We start from the raw sequence: 15,757 nt of genomic DNA on the forward strand, positions 1-15,757 counted from the left end.
ACTGTGAGAAAACCTTGGCCTGCGGTACCTCCTGAAAAAACAGGAAGGCCGTCCCAGCATCTCTAGTGAATACCAGGCTACAAAGGGGGAATCAGCAAGCCTAAGAAATGATGAAGTGCTGGCCCTGAAGTGGAAGGATAAGAGAGACGTTTACATCCTGTCCACCATCCACAACGACACCTCGGTGGAAATTACTGGAAGACACGGTCCAATTCAAAAGCCTGCGGCCATTCAAGATTATAATCTCTACATGGGGGGGATATTTCAATGATCAAATTTTGCAGCCCTATTTAGCGACAAGAAGGTCCCATTTCTGGTATAAAAAAGTTCCAATCTATTTTATTAATTTGGCTATATATAATGCGTATATCACCAACCCCAAATCCACAGAAAGACCCACTGCCTTCCTCAAATTTATAGAAGAAGTTTTCCTGTCCCTTATCTATTAGCAAGGATCCCCCCAGAAAGCATTAATTCCGATTCTTTGAGCAGACTTCATGAGCGCTACTTCCCTGAGAGCATTCCACCAACAGAAGCAGGTCGAAGATGCCAAAAAAGATGTCGGGTATGCAGCAGAGCAGGAGTTAGAAAAGACACACATTTTCACTGTCCCCAGTGTCCCTCTCAACCAGGCATGTGTATTGGAGACTGCTTCCAATGTCTTCACACATTACTAAAATATTAGCCCATATTTCAAACTGCCTGCCATTTCCCCATTTCAATATCTCTTCTGATCATTTGCCTGCTGCCTCAACCAACCGACCCCGGCCTGTTTATCGACTATGCCTTTGCCTGCCATTTGCAATGTTTATCCACCACGTTTCTGCCTTTCTGCCTTCCACCTGAACTGACCCTGGCCTGTTTATCGACTATGCTTCTGCCTGCCATCTGGATTATCAACCACGCTTATGCCTTCTTCCTGCACTGTTAATCGACCATGATTTTTGCCTGCTGCTTGGATTGATATTTTGCCCTGCTACTGTACTACTGTAGTAGTAGGATTCAAGATAACACAGGGTCTCACATATGGGAGGTGCTTCAGAGTAGAATTCTGAGTAGAGAAAACCAGTTTTTGGTTTTCTCTGGGTTTTGTAATTCCCAGAACAGGGTCTGTTTGTCTGGAGGCTTCGAAGAGATCGAGTGGGACAAAGCCTCTACCCCTGTGCCCTGGTCCTACCTGACTGAGACCCTACGCCTGATGTTCCTGCCTGCTTCCTTGACCAATGCTTTGGCTGTGCTGACCATATCTCTGCCTACTGCCTGTACTGACCCAGGACCTTTTATGGGCCATGTTCCTGCTTGCTGCATGGACAAAAACTTTGGCTGTGATGACCATATCCCTGCCTGCTGCCTGTAATAACCCAGGACATTTTATGTACCATATTCCTGCCTGCTGCCTGGACAAATACCTTGGCTGTGCTGACCATATCTCTGCTTGCTGCCTGTAATGACCCAAGACATTTTATGAACCATGTTCCTGCCTGCTGACTTAACCATATTTTGGCTGTGCTGGCCATATATCCGCCTGCTGCCTGTACTGACCCAGGACTTTTTATGGATCTTGTTTCTGCCTGCTGCCTGGATGTCAGCCTGCTTCCTGTACTGACCTAGACCAATGCTCTCCTCATACCACAGGTAATCTTTTGTTTACATTGTTTTCTTTACAGTGTTTGTTGATTTTTGTGTTACATTTGCTCGGCACATAATCTGTACAGACATTGAAAAGGTCTTACACATGTGGTATCCCCATAATCAGGAGGAGTAGTAGAATGTATTTTGGGGTGTAATTCTTGGTATGTCCATGCTGTTTGTTTTAGAAATATCTTATAGATTGACAACTTGTTTTAAAAAAAAATACTTGTTCATTTTCTTGCCACATTTTCCAAAAACTTGTGGGAAACAAATTACATGTTTAAAAGTAGAGATGAGCGAATTATTCAAAAATTCGATTCGGCTGATTCGCCGAATTCGAGGAAGAAATTCGATTCAATGCGAATTTATTCGCTACGAATTTAACTTATAAAAAGGGTTTCTAGGCTTCAGAGAGCCTTTAAATTAGTGCAGAACACTGTACCTTTAATTTAAATGCCCTTGGAGATGAGGAAGGAGAAGGAGAAGGATGAGAAGAAGGAGAAGGAGAAGGATGAGAAGAAGGAGAAGGAGAAGAATGAGAAGAAGGAGAAGGATGAGAAGAAGGAGAAGGATGAGAAGAAGGAGAAGGAGAAGGATGAGAAGAAGGAGAAGGATGAGAAGAAGGAGAAGGAGAAGGATGAGAAGAAGGAGAAGGAGAAGGATGAGAAGAAGGAGAAGGATGAGAAGAAGGAGAAGGATGAGAAGAAGGAGAAGGATGAGAAGAAGGATGAGAAGAAGGATGAGAAGAAGGAGAAGGATGAGAAGAAGGAGAAGGATGAGAAGAAGAAGGATGAGAAGAAGAAGAAGGATGAGAAGAAGGAGAAGGATGAGAAGAAGAAGAAGGATGAGAAGAAGAAGAAGAAGGATGAGAAGAGGAAGAAGGATGAGAAGAAGGAGAAGGATGAGAAGAAGAAGAAGGATATAAAGAAGGATAAGGATGAGAAGAAGAAGAAGGATGAGAAGAAGAAGAAGGATGAGAAGAAGGAGAATTTCAAGCCGGCAAAAAGTGTATCTGCAGAGCTCCGCTATTTCTTAGCGGAGCTCTGCAGATACACTTAGCGGAGCTCTGCAGATACACTTTTTGCCGGCTTGGAATTCTTCTTATTTTCATCCTACTTCTTCTTCTTCTTCTTCATCCTCATCCTCATCCTCTTCTTCTTCTTCTGAGGATGAAGAAGAAGAAGAAGTAGGATGAAAATAAGAAGAATTCCAAACCGGCAAAAAGTGTATCTGCAGAGCTCCGCTAAGTGTATCTGCAGAGCTCCTCTATTTCTGACAGTTCTCTGACATTCACATTTACAGCGGTTGAAACATTGTATCTATTTGTTTCCATAAATGGAAACAAATAGATACAATGTTTCAACCGCTGTATGGAGTGAATGTCAGAGAACTGTCAGAAATAGCGGAGCTCTGCAGATACACTTAGCGGAGCTCTGCAGATACACTTTTTGCCGGCTTGGAATTCTTCTTATTTTCATCCTACTTCTTCTTCTTCATCCTCATCCTCATCCGCTTCTTCTTCTTCTGAGGATGAGGATGAGGATGAAGAAGAAGAAGAAGAAGAAGTAGGATGAAAATAAGAAGAATTCCAAACCGGCAAAAAGTGTATCTGCAGAGCTCCGCTAAGTGTATCTGCAGAGCTCCTCTATTTCTGACAGTTCTCTGACATTCACATTTACAGCGGTTGAAACATTGTATCTATTTGTTTCCATAAATGGAAACAAATAGATACAATGTTTCAACCGCTGAGCTCTGCAGATACACTTAGCGGAGCTCTGCAGATACACTTAGCGGAGCTCTGCAGATACACTTTTTGCCGGCTTGGAATTCTTCTTATTTTCATCCTACTTCTTCTTCTTCTTCTTCTTCATCCTCATCCTCAGAAGAAGAAGAAGAATGAAAAGAAGAATGAAAAGAAGAAGAAGAATGAAAAGAAGAAGAAGAAGAATGAAAAGAAGAATGAGAAGAATGAAAAGATTCTTTTTCTTCTTCTTTTCATTCTTCTTTTCATTCTTCTTCTTCTTTTCATTCTTCTTCTTCTTCTTTTCATTCTTCTTTTCATTCTTCTCATTCTTCTTTTCATTCTTCTCATTCTTCTTCTCATTCTTCTCATTCTTCTTCTCATTCTTCTTTTCATTCTTCTTCTTTTCATTCTTCTTTTCATTCTTCTTTTCATTCTTCTTCTCATTCTTCTTTTCATTCTTCTTCTTTTCATTCTTCTTTTCATTCTTCTTCTTCTTCTTTTCATTCTTCTTCTTTTTCTTTTCATTCTTCTTTTCATTCTTCTCATTCTTCTTTTCATTCTTCTCATTCTTCTTCTCATTCTGCTTTTCATTCTTCTTCTCATTCTTCTTTTCATTCTTCTTCTTCTTTTCATTCTTCTTTTCATTCTTCTCATTCTTTTCATTCTTCTTTTCATTCTTCTTCTCACTCTTCTTCTTCTTTTCATTCTTCTTTTCATTCTTCTTCTCATTCTTCTTTTCATGAAGAAGAAAAGAAGAATGAGGAGAATGAAAAGAAGAATGAAAAGAAGAAGAATGAAAAGAAGAATGAGAAGAAGAATGAAAAGAAGAATGAAAAGAAGAATGAAAAGAAGAAGAAGAAGAATGAAAAGAAGAAGAAGAATGAAAAGAAGAATGAAAAGAAGAAGAAGAAGAATGAAAAGAAGAATAAAAAGAAGAATGAAAAGAAGAAGAAGAATGAAAAGAAGAAGAAGAATAATGAAAAGAAGAATGAGAAGAATGAAAAGAAGAAGAAGAAGAAGAAGAAGAAGAAGAATGAAAAGAAGAATGAGAAGAATGAAAAGAAGAAGAAGAAGAATGAAAAGAAGAATGAAAAGAAGAAGAAGAAGAATGAAAATAAGAATGAAAAGAAGAAGAAGAATGAAAAGAAGAAGAAGAATGAAAAGAAGAATGAAAAGAAGAATGAGAAGAATGAAAAGATTCTTCTGCTTCTTCTTTTCATTCTTCTTCTTCTTCTTTTCATTCTTCTTTTCATTCTTCTCATTCTTCTTTTCATTCTTCTCATTCTTCTTCTCATTCTTCTTTTCATTCTTCTTCTCATTCTTCTTTTCATTCTTCTTCTTCTTTTCATTCTTCTTTTCATTCTTCTCATTCTTCTTTTCATTCTTCTTTTCATTCTTCTTCTCATTCTTCTTTTCATGAAGAAGAAAAGAAGAATGAGAAGAATGAAAAGAAGAAGAAGAATGAAAAGAAGAATGAGAAGAAGAATGAAAAGAAGAATGAGAAGAATGAAAAGAAGAATGAAAAGAAGAAGAAGAATGAAAAGAAGAATGAGAAGAAGAATGAAAAGAAGAATGAGAAGAATGAAAAGAAGAATGAAAAGAAGAAGTATTCCAGTACAGCAAAAAGTGTATCTGCAGAGAGCTCCGCTATTTCTGACAGTTCTCTGACAGTTCCTTCACATATACAGCGGTTGAAACATTGTATCTGTTTCTGAATAAAAACATCTGTATCCTAAATGGAAACAAATAGATACAATGTTTCAACCGCTGTACATGTGAAGGAACTGTCAGAGAACTGTCAGAAATAGCGGAGCTCTCTGCAGGGACACTTTTGCTGGCTGATCTGGAAAAATCCGATTCGCGCACCCGAAGTATGCTAATATTCGGATTCGACGCGAATCGAATTTTTCCTGAAATTCGAAACGAATTCCACTTCGCCTGGTTCGATTCGCTCATCTCTATTTAAAAGACTTATTATGCCTCACAAAAAATACGTTGGAGTGTTTGCTTTCCAAAATTGAGTAATTTTGTGTGAGTTTCCACTGTCCTGGTGCTCCAGCGCCTTTAAAAACATGATAGGTTGTCAAGAAATTAGATGTGTAATTTTTGCCCCTGAAAGGCCTAAAGGTGCTACTTGAATGTTGGGGCTCTCTATGTGGCCAGGCTGGGGAAAAGTCTCACATATGTGGTATCCCCATACTCAGGAGAAATAGCAGAATGTATTTTTGGGTGTAATTTTTGGTATGTACGTGGTATGTGTTGAAAATATCTTATAAATGTACAACATTGTGTAAAAAAAAATGTTTTAATTTTCTTTCCACATTTTCCGAAAACGTGGAAAAAAATGACATTTTCAAAAGACTCATTATGCCTCACAAAATATACGTTGGGGTGTTTGCTTCTCAAAATGAGGTCATTTTCTGGGTAATTCCATTGTACTTGTGCTCCAGGGCCTTCAAAATTTTAATAGGTACTTCCGGTTCCGGCGCCGGATGCTGTAATTCGCGGGACCCGCGGCTCCCGGGATCCCGGCTCTATAAAGCCTGCCTACTGCCTCGGGGACCCCCGCTATACAGTCCTGGGGTGCCCCTTACCTTCCTGCAGCGGCCCCAGCATGGAGCGGTACCTTCTGCCGGCGCAGTCCGGCCATGAGTCGGCGGCCAGGGCGGAGGGATGCGGCTCTCCCCCCTCTGCAGCCAAGATGGCCGACGATGCCTGTCACAGCATGGACACAGGCACAGAGCGGGATAACAACAAGGGAGCAGGTATGACAGAGCCTCTCCTCACCATCCACACTGCTTACCCACTCACTTCTGCAATTGATAACACTCCTGAGCAGTATGTTAAAATAGCTCAGGCAGTGTCCTCTATCCTGCTCCCAAACATAACACAGGCTGTAGATAGAGCTGTCACAATGGGCATTGAACAGCTAAGGAAAGATTTAGGCGATCATTCTAAACGTTTATCTGAGGCTGAGCAGCGCATATCGGATTTAGAAGATGAAGTTCATTCAATGCAAGCGGTCACTTCACAATCCAATCGTGTACAGCAAAGTATAATGGATAAAATCGACGATCTGGAAAATCGATCACGTAGGAATAACTTACGCATTGTGGGTCTTCCAGAATCTTTTAATACAGGTTCTCTCCCTGATCTCTGCTGAGCGCGGATCCCTGCAGCTTTGGGCCTATCTTCTTCTTGCCAGGTGGTGAGAGCTCATCTCCTGGGCCCCCCATCTAAAGAGCGTCGTGCGCCACGCTCTGTGATTGTCCGCTATCTCAATTATGCTGACCGCGTAGCGATCCTCACCTCTTTCCGTAACTCCCGTTCTCTGCAAATTGAGGGTCACAAATTTCTATTATTTGCAGACTACTCACAGGAAGTATCACGTGAACGGAAAGCATTCCAGCAAGTCTGTGCTACTCTTTACCAGAAAGGAATAAAGTTCACACTAGCATATCGGGCCACGTTACGTTTTACTGCACCATCGGGGGATTCTAAATCTTTCGTTTATCCTGAAGAAGCCCACCAATATTTGCAAGACCACCTAAAGGATGGGGATCCCGCGGGTAGGAATAGTGGTCCCAGAGACCAACGCAGTCCTCGCAAAGACCCCCCCAAACGTCAACGCACTAATCTAGCGTCCTCCAAATCTCACCCGCCCTGAAGGTCTGAGAAACCATCGGTCTCTTCACAACTTCTTCCAGCCTTACTCCTGATCCGATTGGCTCAATTGGATGTATTTTTTTCAATTTTTTTTGTTTTTTCTTTTCATTTTCATCTTGGAAAGATTCCTCTTGCTATTTACTGATATATTATCACACTCCAATGTATGAGTCTATTGACTGTTCAGCACGAGTTTATTTTTTGTAATTTCTGATGTTGAGGCGTTTCCTCGTAATCACCTGTTTCATTGTTACTGTTTAATTTACCTACATGCCTGATGTTACTACTTCTTTACTCCTACATGTGCCTGATTCCATATTTCAGCGTTGCTGTGAATGGCGGGATGCTGGAGCCGTTGTTGGGAATAAGTTTGCGGGGCGCCCTTCCTCGCCTCAACAAATCGGCAATGGTCCCTGGGGCAGGTCCCGCCCCTGCCATTCCCGGTTACGCTGGTATTGGTGGAAACAGCATGCGGAATGACGTGAAGTCCTGTTTACTGCTCTGGTATATTGTATGTTTTGATTTTTTGTTGGGCTCAAATAGGGCCCTTGCCTCTCTCTCTGTCTTCTCTTCTCTTCTTTCTCATCTCTACTTCTTGGGAGAACTCCTTTGTCCTCTGAGACCAGATTCCAACCACCTCCATTTGCCCTACATAGCAGCGCCATCCGTTCCTCCATCTCTAATTGGTAAGATTCTTATCCTTTCACTATATATATTACAACAGTTAAAATGACACGTATATTTTCATGGAATGTTAAGGGCCTCAGATCTCCTCACAAACGCATGGCGATACTAAGACACTTGCGGCGTTTACGCGCGGATATAGCTTTGCTCCAAGAAACCCATCTTACCCAATCGGATTTTGCCCGTATGCGTAAACTCTGGGTAGGCCAGATCTTTGGCTCCTCCTCCTTAAACAATAAAGCAGGGGTACTTATTCTTATACACAAACGGCTTAATCCTGAATTAATTTCCATGGACGCTGACACTGAGGGTCGTTTTATAGCAGTACATATTAAACTCGGATCCCAGGAGCTGGTTCTCTCCAACTTTTACGCACCCAACTCCCCGACGAGACAGGTTTTCCAAGCCCTCTCGACGCGACTGGCGGCCTATATTCACAAGCCTCTCATCATGGGAGGGGACTTTAACTCCGTTATGCAAGAGCAGGAGGATAAATCACAGAGTGTTGAATGTGGACTTCGCTCCTCTCAGATTTCCCGTCCAACACCTACTTTACTATGTAGCTTCGTTGAAGCAATGCAAATTACAGATATATGGCGCTTAGCACATCCAGACGGCAAAGACTACACTTTCTATTCCCCTGTTCATCATTCTTTATCTAGAATCGATTATATTTTCTGTAACCCCGTACTACTGCATCATGTGGTATCATCGACTATACATGACATAGCCATATCGGATCACTCACCGATTTCTGTTACTATAAATTTTCTAGACCCTACGCCACATCCTAAGATATGGCGCTTTCCTTCGTATCTGGCGAATAATCAGGAACTCTCCCAGCAATTAAAAGACACATGGTCAGACTTCCAAATTACTAATGCGGCCCACGTTTCCAACCCAAATTTGTTTTGGGATGCGGGGAAGGCGGTATTACGTGGTAAAATTATTGCCTTTACGTCCGCTTATAAAAAAAGAATTCTGCATAACTTTACTGAGGCTAGTAACCTTCTTAGACAGACACAAAGTGATATGGCAGAGTCCAATACGCAGGAAAACAGGAAAGCTTGGGTGGATGCTAAAAACTAGTTTGACACATGGGCGGCAGCGCAGGAAACATTATACCATTCACATCTTGACTTACAATATCATAGGTTTGGTAATAAACCAGGCAAATTATTGGCGCGCCTATGTAGGAAGCCTTTCACCCCCACACAATTCACCTTTCTTAAAGACTCTCAGGGAGCGCTTAAACAATCTCCGGAAGAGATCATATCTATTTTGGAAAGCTTTTATGCAAAGCTATATGGGCCGGATCCTATTGACCAGGAACAAGCACAATCCTTTCTGGACAGAGTAAGTCTACCTCAAATAGATCCAATAGCGCTGCAATCTCTAAATGCCCCTATATCACAAGCGGATATCTGCCTAGCTATTAGATCTTTAGCCAATGGTAAAGCTCCAGCCCTCTCTCCTACTCTACAGCTGGTTTATCAGTCCATCCTGGAGAGTGGGCTTTATCTCCAGGCAAAGACCCTTCGGATCCTGGATCTTATCGTCCCATTTCCCTCCTTAATCTAGATGCAAAGATCCTTTCTAAAATTATAGCTAACCGCTTGGCCATTATTTTACCCTCGCTTATTCACCCCTCTCAAGCGGGTTTTATAAAGGGACGATCGGTCACGTCAAATATCCGCAAAGTGCTTTCAGTTTTGCATCAGGCTAAAATCAACCCACTACAGGATCTAGCAATTGTCTCTCTTGACGCTGAAAAAGCCTTTGATAATGTCAGTTTTCAATGGCTCAAACTAGTCCTTGCTAAATTTGGCTTTTCCGGTCCATTTACACAATTGATTCAGGCTATGTATGTTGCCCCTATGGCTCAGATAGTAGCAGCGGGAAAAATATCCAACCCTATTTTACTCTATAAGGGAACAAGGCAAGGGTGTCCATTATCCCCCCTGCTTTTCAATCTTGCACTAGAACCTTTAGCCCGTTTCCTGTTATTTCAATCACGCCTCCATGGTATTCAAAATGGTCAACAAGATCTCCGCATAGCCTTATTTGCTGACGATATATTAATATTCACTTCCAACCCAACTCTAGATTTACCTTATATCCAGACAGTTTTCGCAGAATTTCGGTGCTGCTCGGGTCTCCGTATAAATTTTGCGAAAAGTGAGGTTCTTCCCCTATATCATGCTCGGCTTCCTGATTGGGTCTGCAACTCTCTATTTAAAATTAATACTAATCATATTACTTATCTGGGTATTAAAATTGGGAAATTAGCCTCGTCCCTTTATTCTCTGAATTATTCGCCAGTGATCCAAAAAATTTTAGGAGAATTGGAAATGTGGAAAGACCTGCCATTATCACTCATGGGCAGAGCCCATCTCTTCAAGATGACGACTTTTCCGAGGCTTTTATACCCTCTCCAAACTATCCCACTCCTGCTCAAACATACGGATATAGTCAAGTTAAACAAGGCGATCTCTAGTTTCCTATGGAGGGGGCGCCGCCCGCGCATAGCCATACATAAGTTGTTTCTCCCTAGATGTGAGGGCGGACTGGGCCTCCCCAATATTAGGCTTTATAATCTATCCTGCATTTTACGGGTGTGTATAGATTGGCTCTCCCGAGCGTCCGTGTTCTCCAATTACCAACTAGAGTCAGCCATGGTGAGCCCGTTCGATCTGTCAGCCCTTCTACACTCCAACTTCAACTCACTCCCGGAACATCTTAAACATAATCCACTCATACGGGACACATTGTTCACGTGGAGGGAGGTCAGACGTAGACTAGGAGTTTCTCCCTGGATATCTCGTTTTCTTCCCATTCATCACAATCCTTCCTTCTCTGTCTCTCAACAACATGCAGCTTACGATTTATGGTACAACCAGGGACTTAGACTTGTTAGCCAATTATATGACTTTGCATCAGGATCTCCCCTTCCGTTCCAACAAATCCTTAGCTCGTTTGAGTTGCCTTCTCATAATTTTTTGTACATTTTACAAATCAGGAATTTTGTGAAATCCATAGCTCAAAATAAACTTACTCGTTTCTGCACGACGGTGATAGAGGTCCTTGTTAGGAATCAGAAATATAACATATCTGATATATATAGTCAATTGTCTATGCAATATGCAACACCGCTGGAATCCTCCACATCCATCAAATTGTGGATCCGAGACTTTGACAATGCCTTCGCTGCGGAACAAATACTCGCAGGTTTTAACATGACCTGTGCATTTAACACAAACGAATTTTGGCGGGAGCAGCAGTTTAAAATTATGCATCACGCTTATATGCCCTGTCTGTGCTCACGTTCAGACTCATCGATCTCTACGTGTCCGCTCTGTGGTCTATGTAAGCCGACACTCCACCACAGGTTCTGGAATTGCCCATCGATCTCTACCTTTTGGAACCAACTTTTGAACTTCATGCTTTTCATCACAACTCTCCCGTTACCTAGAGACCCACTGCTGCTTCTTTTCGGCAACTTGGATGCTTCCGTGTCTGCTGCTACACACCAGCACATTGCTAGGCTCAGAGCCGCCAAACCGTGGCTGTCCACTTGTCTGATGGCTGCAAGAAGATCTATTCTAAAAAAATGGGTTTCCAACAGCCCGCCAACCATCTCGGATGTCAAATTGGAACTTAACTTCTTACTTCGCTTGGATCGGCTCAGCATCCATATCTCTCCATCTACATCGGGAGAGGAAAAGTTCAACCGCAAATGGGGTCAATATGTTTCAAGAACATTTCCTACTTCGGAGACCCAGCTTCCCTCCCAAGGACTTCTAACCTAGCCCTAACTTAGCCTCTAGGTGATTCCTGATGCACGTGTTTTATTTGTCTTAGGGGGCAAATGACTGCTAAATTACCTTCTCTAAGTCTTCAAGAACCTTTACTCACCTACTTTGACTATCTGCCCTTTTTACGCCTTGGCTTCTGTTTTCCTATTCTCGCTGTCTTTCATAATCTCGCTTCACTGTTGACCCTTAGTGAAGAGTCCCCGTAATAGCACACTTTCACATATAATGTTGAGCTGCTTCCAATTATATTATATCATCATAGTAGCCTACTATTCTAACACCCTATTATCTTAGTATCCTAATCTCTATATTCTGGCCTGTCCTCTTGGTCTTCTGATCTCAGACCTCTGACTTCTGATCTCTGATCTTTGGTAACAAAATTCCTTGCCCTCCTTTTCTCCTTATTTTCTTTTCTGTCCGTATACTCTTTTCTGGGCTGGTTCTTGCAGCTCCTTGTTCTTCTTTCTTCACTGCTCTATCTCTACCTTCTGCTCTCATTTTGCATCTACTTCTTACCCATATACACGATGACCTTCCTCTTGGTCATTTGACAAATGGTCAACATGGCATACATTTGCGCATCTATAGGTTTATTCATACAAATGAAGATATATACATGTACTTTTCTAAACCCTTGATACTCTATTCTTAAGCCCTTGTAACCTGATACATCAGACGATGTCTCCTTCCTATAAGTAACTTTCTCCTTACTAAATTTCTCTGATGCCTCTTTGTTTCTCTTGGGGTTTTGACAATTTGTTTTCATGTACAATTATTATTCTTGAATCTTTCACCGGCTTCGACATGTTGCCAAGCTATGATTACTGCATAATTTCACCATTGGTTAATGTGTGTATACAATAAAACCAGAAAAAGTTTCTTTAAAAAAAAAAAAAAAAAATTGTAATAGGTAGTCAGAAAATTAAATGTGTAATTTACCCGTAAGTCACCTGACGGTGCTCCTTACATGTCCCCCATACTCAGAAGGAGTAGCAGAATGTGTTTTTGGGGTGTTGTAAGTATGCATATGCCGTGTGGGAGAAATAACCTTTTAATATAAAAATGTTTTAAAATAACAAAAAAAAATCTTCATTTTCAATAGAATTGTGGGAAAAAATTACAACTTCAAAAAACTCACTATGCCTCTGACTAAATACCTTGGGCTGTCTACTTTCCAAAAAGAGGTAATTTGTGGGGTATTTGTACTGTCCTGGCTTGTTTGTGTCTCAAGAAATGAGATAGGACATCAGTACATCAAGTGTGATCAATTTTCAATGATCAATACCATAGACTCTATTACTTTCACAAATACCAAATAATATACACAGATTTAAGTTATTTTTACCAAAGAAATGTAGCAGTATAAATTCTGGCCAAAATTTATGAAGACAAATTACTTATTTGCAAAATTTTACAACAGAAACAAAGAAAAATGTGTTCTTTTCAAATTTGTTGGTCGTTTTTTCATTTATGACGCAAAAAAATAAAAAACCCAGTGCTGATTAAATACCACTAAAAGAAAGACCTATTTGTGTGAAAGAAAGGACAAAAATGTCATATGGGTACTTCGTTGCATGACTGAGTAATTGTCAGTCAAAGTTTGACAGTGCTGAAAACTGGTCAGGGCAGGAAGTGGGTATATGTGCCTAGTAGGCAATTGGTTAAATATAAATAGTGTTATTGCACATAAAATGTGTTTATTTTATTCTATAATTTGTCTTGTTTAAAATGACTCTAAAGTTATGATTCTGGTACATTGCAAAGTTATTTACAAATTAAATAATATCATTTTTCTTCCATGCTGTGCTTTTTTAAATGGGAAATGTATGAATGTAAGTTAAATGTGTAAACATATTAACAAACAAAACAAAGGCAAAAAAGCTTAAATATTATTAATTAATAAAATAGAATAATAATAGCTGAAGAGAGAATGAGACGAATCAGTTAAATAAGGCTGATTAGAGTAAAGGTTAATAATGGGTTAAACAGATAAACATTTTGTTTAAAAAAAAAAACAAAAAAACAAAATCTAATTGTCAGGTTGCTTTACCTGACATCATTTGCAGATCTAGATTCATCCATTTGATCTGCAGATAAATGAACAGAATGATACAAAAGTAACAAAATTTTACTTTGTATCTTTGTATAATCACATCTGGAGCATTGTTGTTTATAAACATTGATTCATGCTGCTTTATTGACTGCTACAGCTGACTTCCTCCTCTCTGAGTATACTGTAATGCTGGCTTTTATTAAACAAAGCCCACATGTGCTGTATACTGGGAGGGGGGTCCCAAAAGCAGGGCAGAGAGACTGGATGTGCTACAATGTGTAAAATTATGCTTTTTTTTTAGTGCGTAGCATTCCCTTTGTTGTATACACCCTGTGCATCCTAAGTTATACAGAAGTTTTGTTGAATTCCCCATCATTTCAAAGACTCATGCAGCAAAAATGTTCTATGTTGTTATGTGTAATGCACTAGCAACAATTTAGTATGGCTGATCTACTTTGAATGGCACCACAAACAACAACTTTTTTTCTTTTTTGAAACATAAGCATTTAAACTTTAAGACTGTTGACCTTATGGTTTTAAAACTTTCAACATTTCCTATTGTCTGAAAGAAAGAAATTCTAAGGCCAGTATATTAAATCACTTCTCAGGTATACCCTTTTACTGCAGGTTTTACAAAAAAGTCAAAGCATGTATGCCCAATAGGGAAGGTCTGTTTGATGGTAGCCTATACCTGTATATATATAAAGAGATCAGTGAGTGATTCAGACTACAAGTGTCCTTTTATATTTAAAATATTATTTTGTTTAGAGTGTCTCAAATACTATTTTGGGAAATGACCCTGTGTAAGAACATTTGAGGTATGGACTGTACGCGTTCTAGCTTTAATAACTGCACAGCTCATTAAAGTGGTAGTAAAGCTAATTTGTTAATTTTTACCAACAGGTAAGCTTATAGTAAAGCTTACCTGTAGATAAAATGAATATCTCCCAGTGTGCACCGTTTAGGAGATATTCAGGATTTTTTTTTACAACCGGAGCATGTGCTCTGAAGGAACGGCATACCTGTGCCATTTCTTCAGAGCACTGTGCCATGTCCCGAGGCTCTCATGCCTATGTGCGGCAGTGACGTCATCGCGGCTTAGCCAGCCAGATGACCGGAGCTCGCAAACATGGAAGGAAAACCGGGTGAAGATGGAAGCCTCTACAGCAGTGATAGCGCACCACTGGAGGACTTAGTTTTGAGGTAAGTTTTACATAATGTGCTAGTATGTGATGCATACTAGCACATTATGCCTTTACCTTTAAGGGACTTTTTCGGACGCGGTTTACTACCGCTTTAAACTGAGTTAGGCGTTGTCTGTCAGTTTCATGTGATGAGACTGGTTCATTATATTGGCAAGTTATTCATTGTACCCAATTTGTAGAGTTTTGTTATAATGGATTCTAACAAGGTGTATCTTTTTTTTTTAAGGCCAAGATATTTTGATTTACATTCCTTCAAATAAAAGTACAGCTGAAAATTGCAATGAAAAACAAGAACTTGCTAAAATACAACAACTGAGAAAGGTAAGCCAATATTTAAAAAAAAATGGAAAATTTCCTATCAAATACTAACTGTAATTTTCCTTTCCTGATGGACTCCATGGCAGCATATGTATGGTTAGTCCAGCCCTCTCCTCTCCCATAGGACCCCACTTCCATAAATCTTTGCTCCTCTCCAGAGGCTGTGTTCCATAACTAGCGTACTCATGGCATTGGGAGGTACTCCTGCTGCCATGGAGTCCATCAGGAAAGGAAAATTACAGCAAGTATTTAATAGGAAATTTTCCATTTTCCTAACAGACTCCATGGTAGCATATGTATGGGAAATAACCAGCCATACACACACAGGTGGGCAGTTACTCAAACAAAGACTTCAATTTGCCCCATCAACTGACAGGACTTTCAAAACTAAATTAACAGAGGATAAGGAAGCAGGTTCTACACAGTAATGATCCATAAAAGTGTTGATTGAGGACAATGAGGCCGCTATGCAATTCATCTCAGGGGCGACATGCTGAGAAGCTACCTAGGATGTAGCCACACTTCTGGTTGAGTGTGCGGTCACTGCCTCTGGAGGTGCCAAGCCCTTAGCTCTGCAGGCCATTTGTATGGCCTGGATGATCCAGACCAGGACTGACCTGGGAGACGCCCAGTCTCCTTT

At 40.5% G+C, this 15,757-nt stretch overlaps 1 protein-coding gene across 1 annotated transcript in view; it reads left to right on the forward strand.

Moving 5' to 3' along the window:
• CPED1 (cadherin like and PC-esterase domain containing 1) overlaps positions 1-15,757 on the forward strand; it is a 349,788-nt gene that overhangs the window by 102,719 nt on the left and 231,312 nt on the right. Inside the window, exon 3 of the mRNA XM_089672109.1 lies at positions 15,026-15,120. Coding sequence (XP_089528235.1) covers positions 15,026-15,120 — 95 coding nt within the window. The remainder of the gene's footprint in view (positions 1-15,025; positions 15,121-15,757) is intronic.

Source organism: Staurois parvus, unplaced genomic scaffold (genome assembly GCF_062004578.1).
Source record: "Staurois parvus isolate SC_StPar_1 unplaced genomic scaffold, SC_StPar_1.0 ptg000120l, whole genome shotgun sequence".
Classification (NCBI taxonomy): domain Eukaryota; kingdom Metazoa; phylum Chordata; class Amphibia; order Anura; family Ranidae; genus Staurois; species Staurois parvus.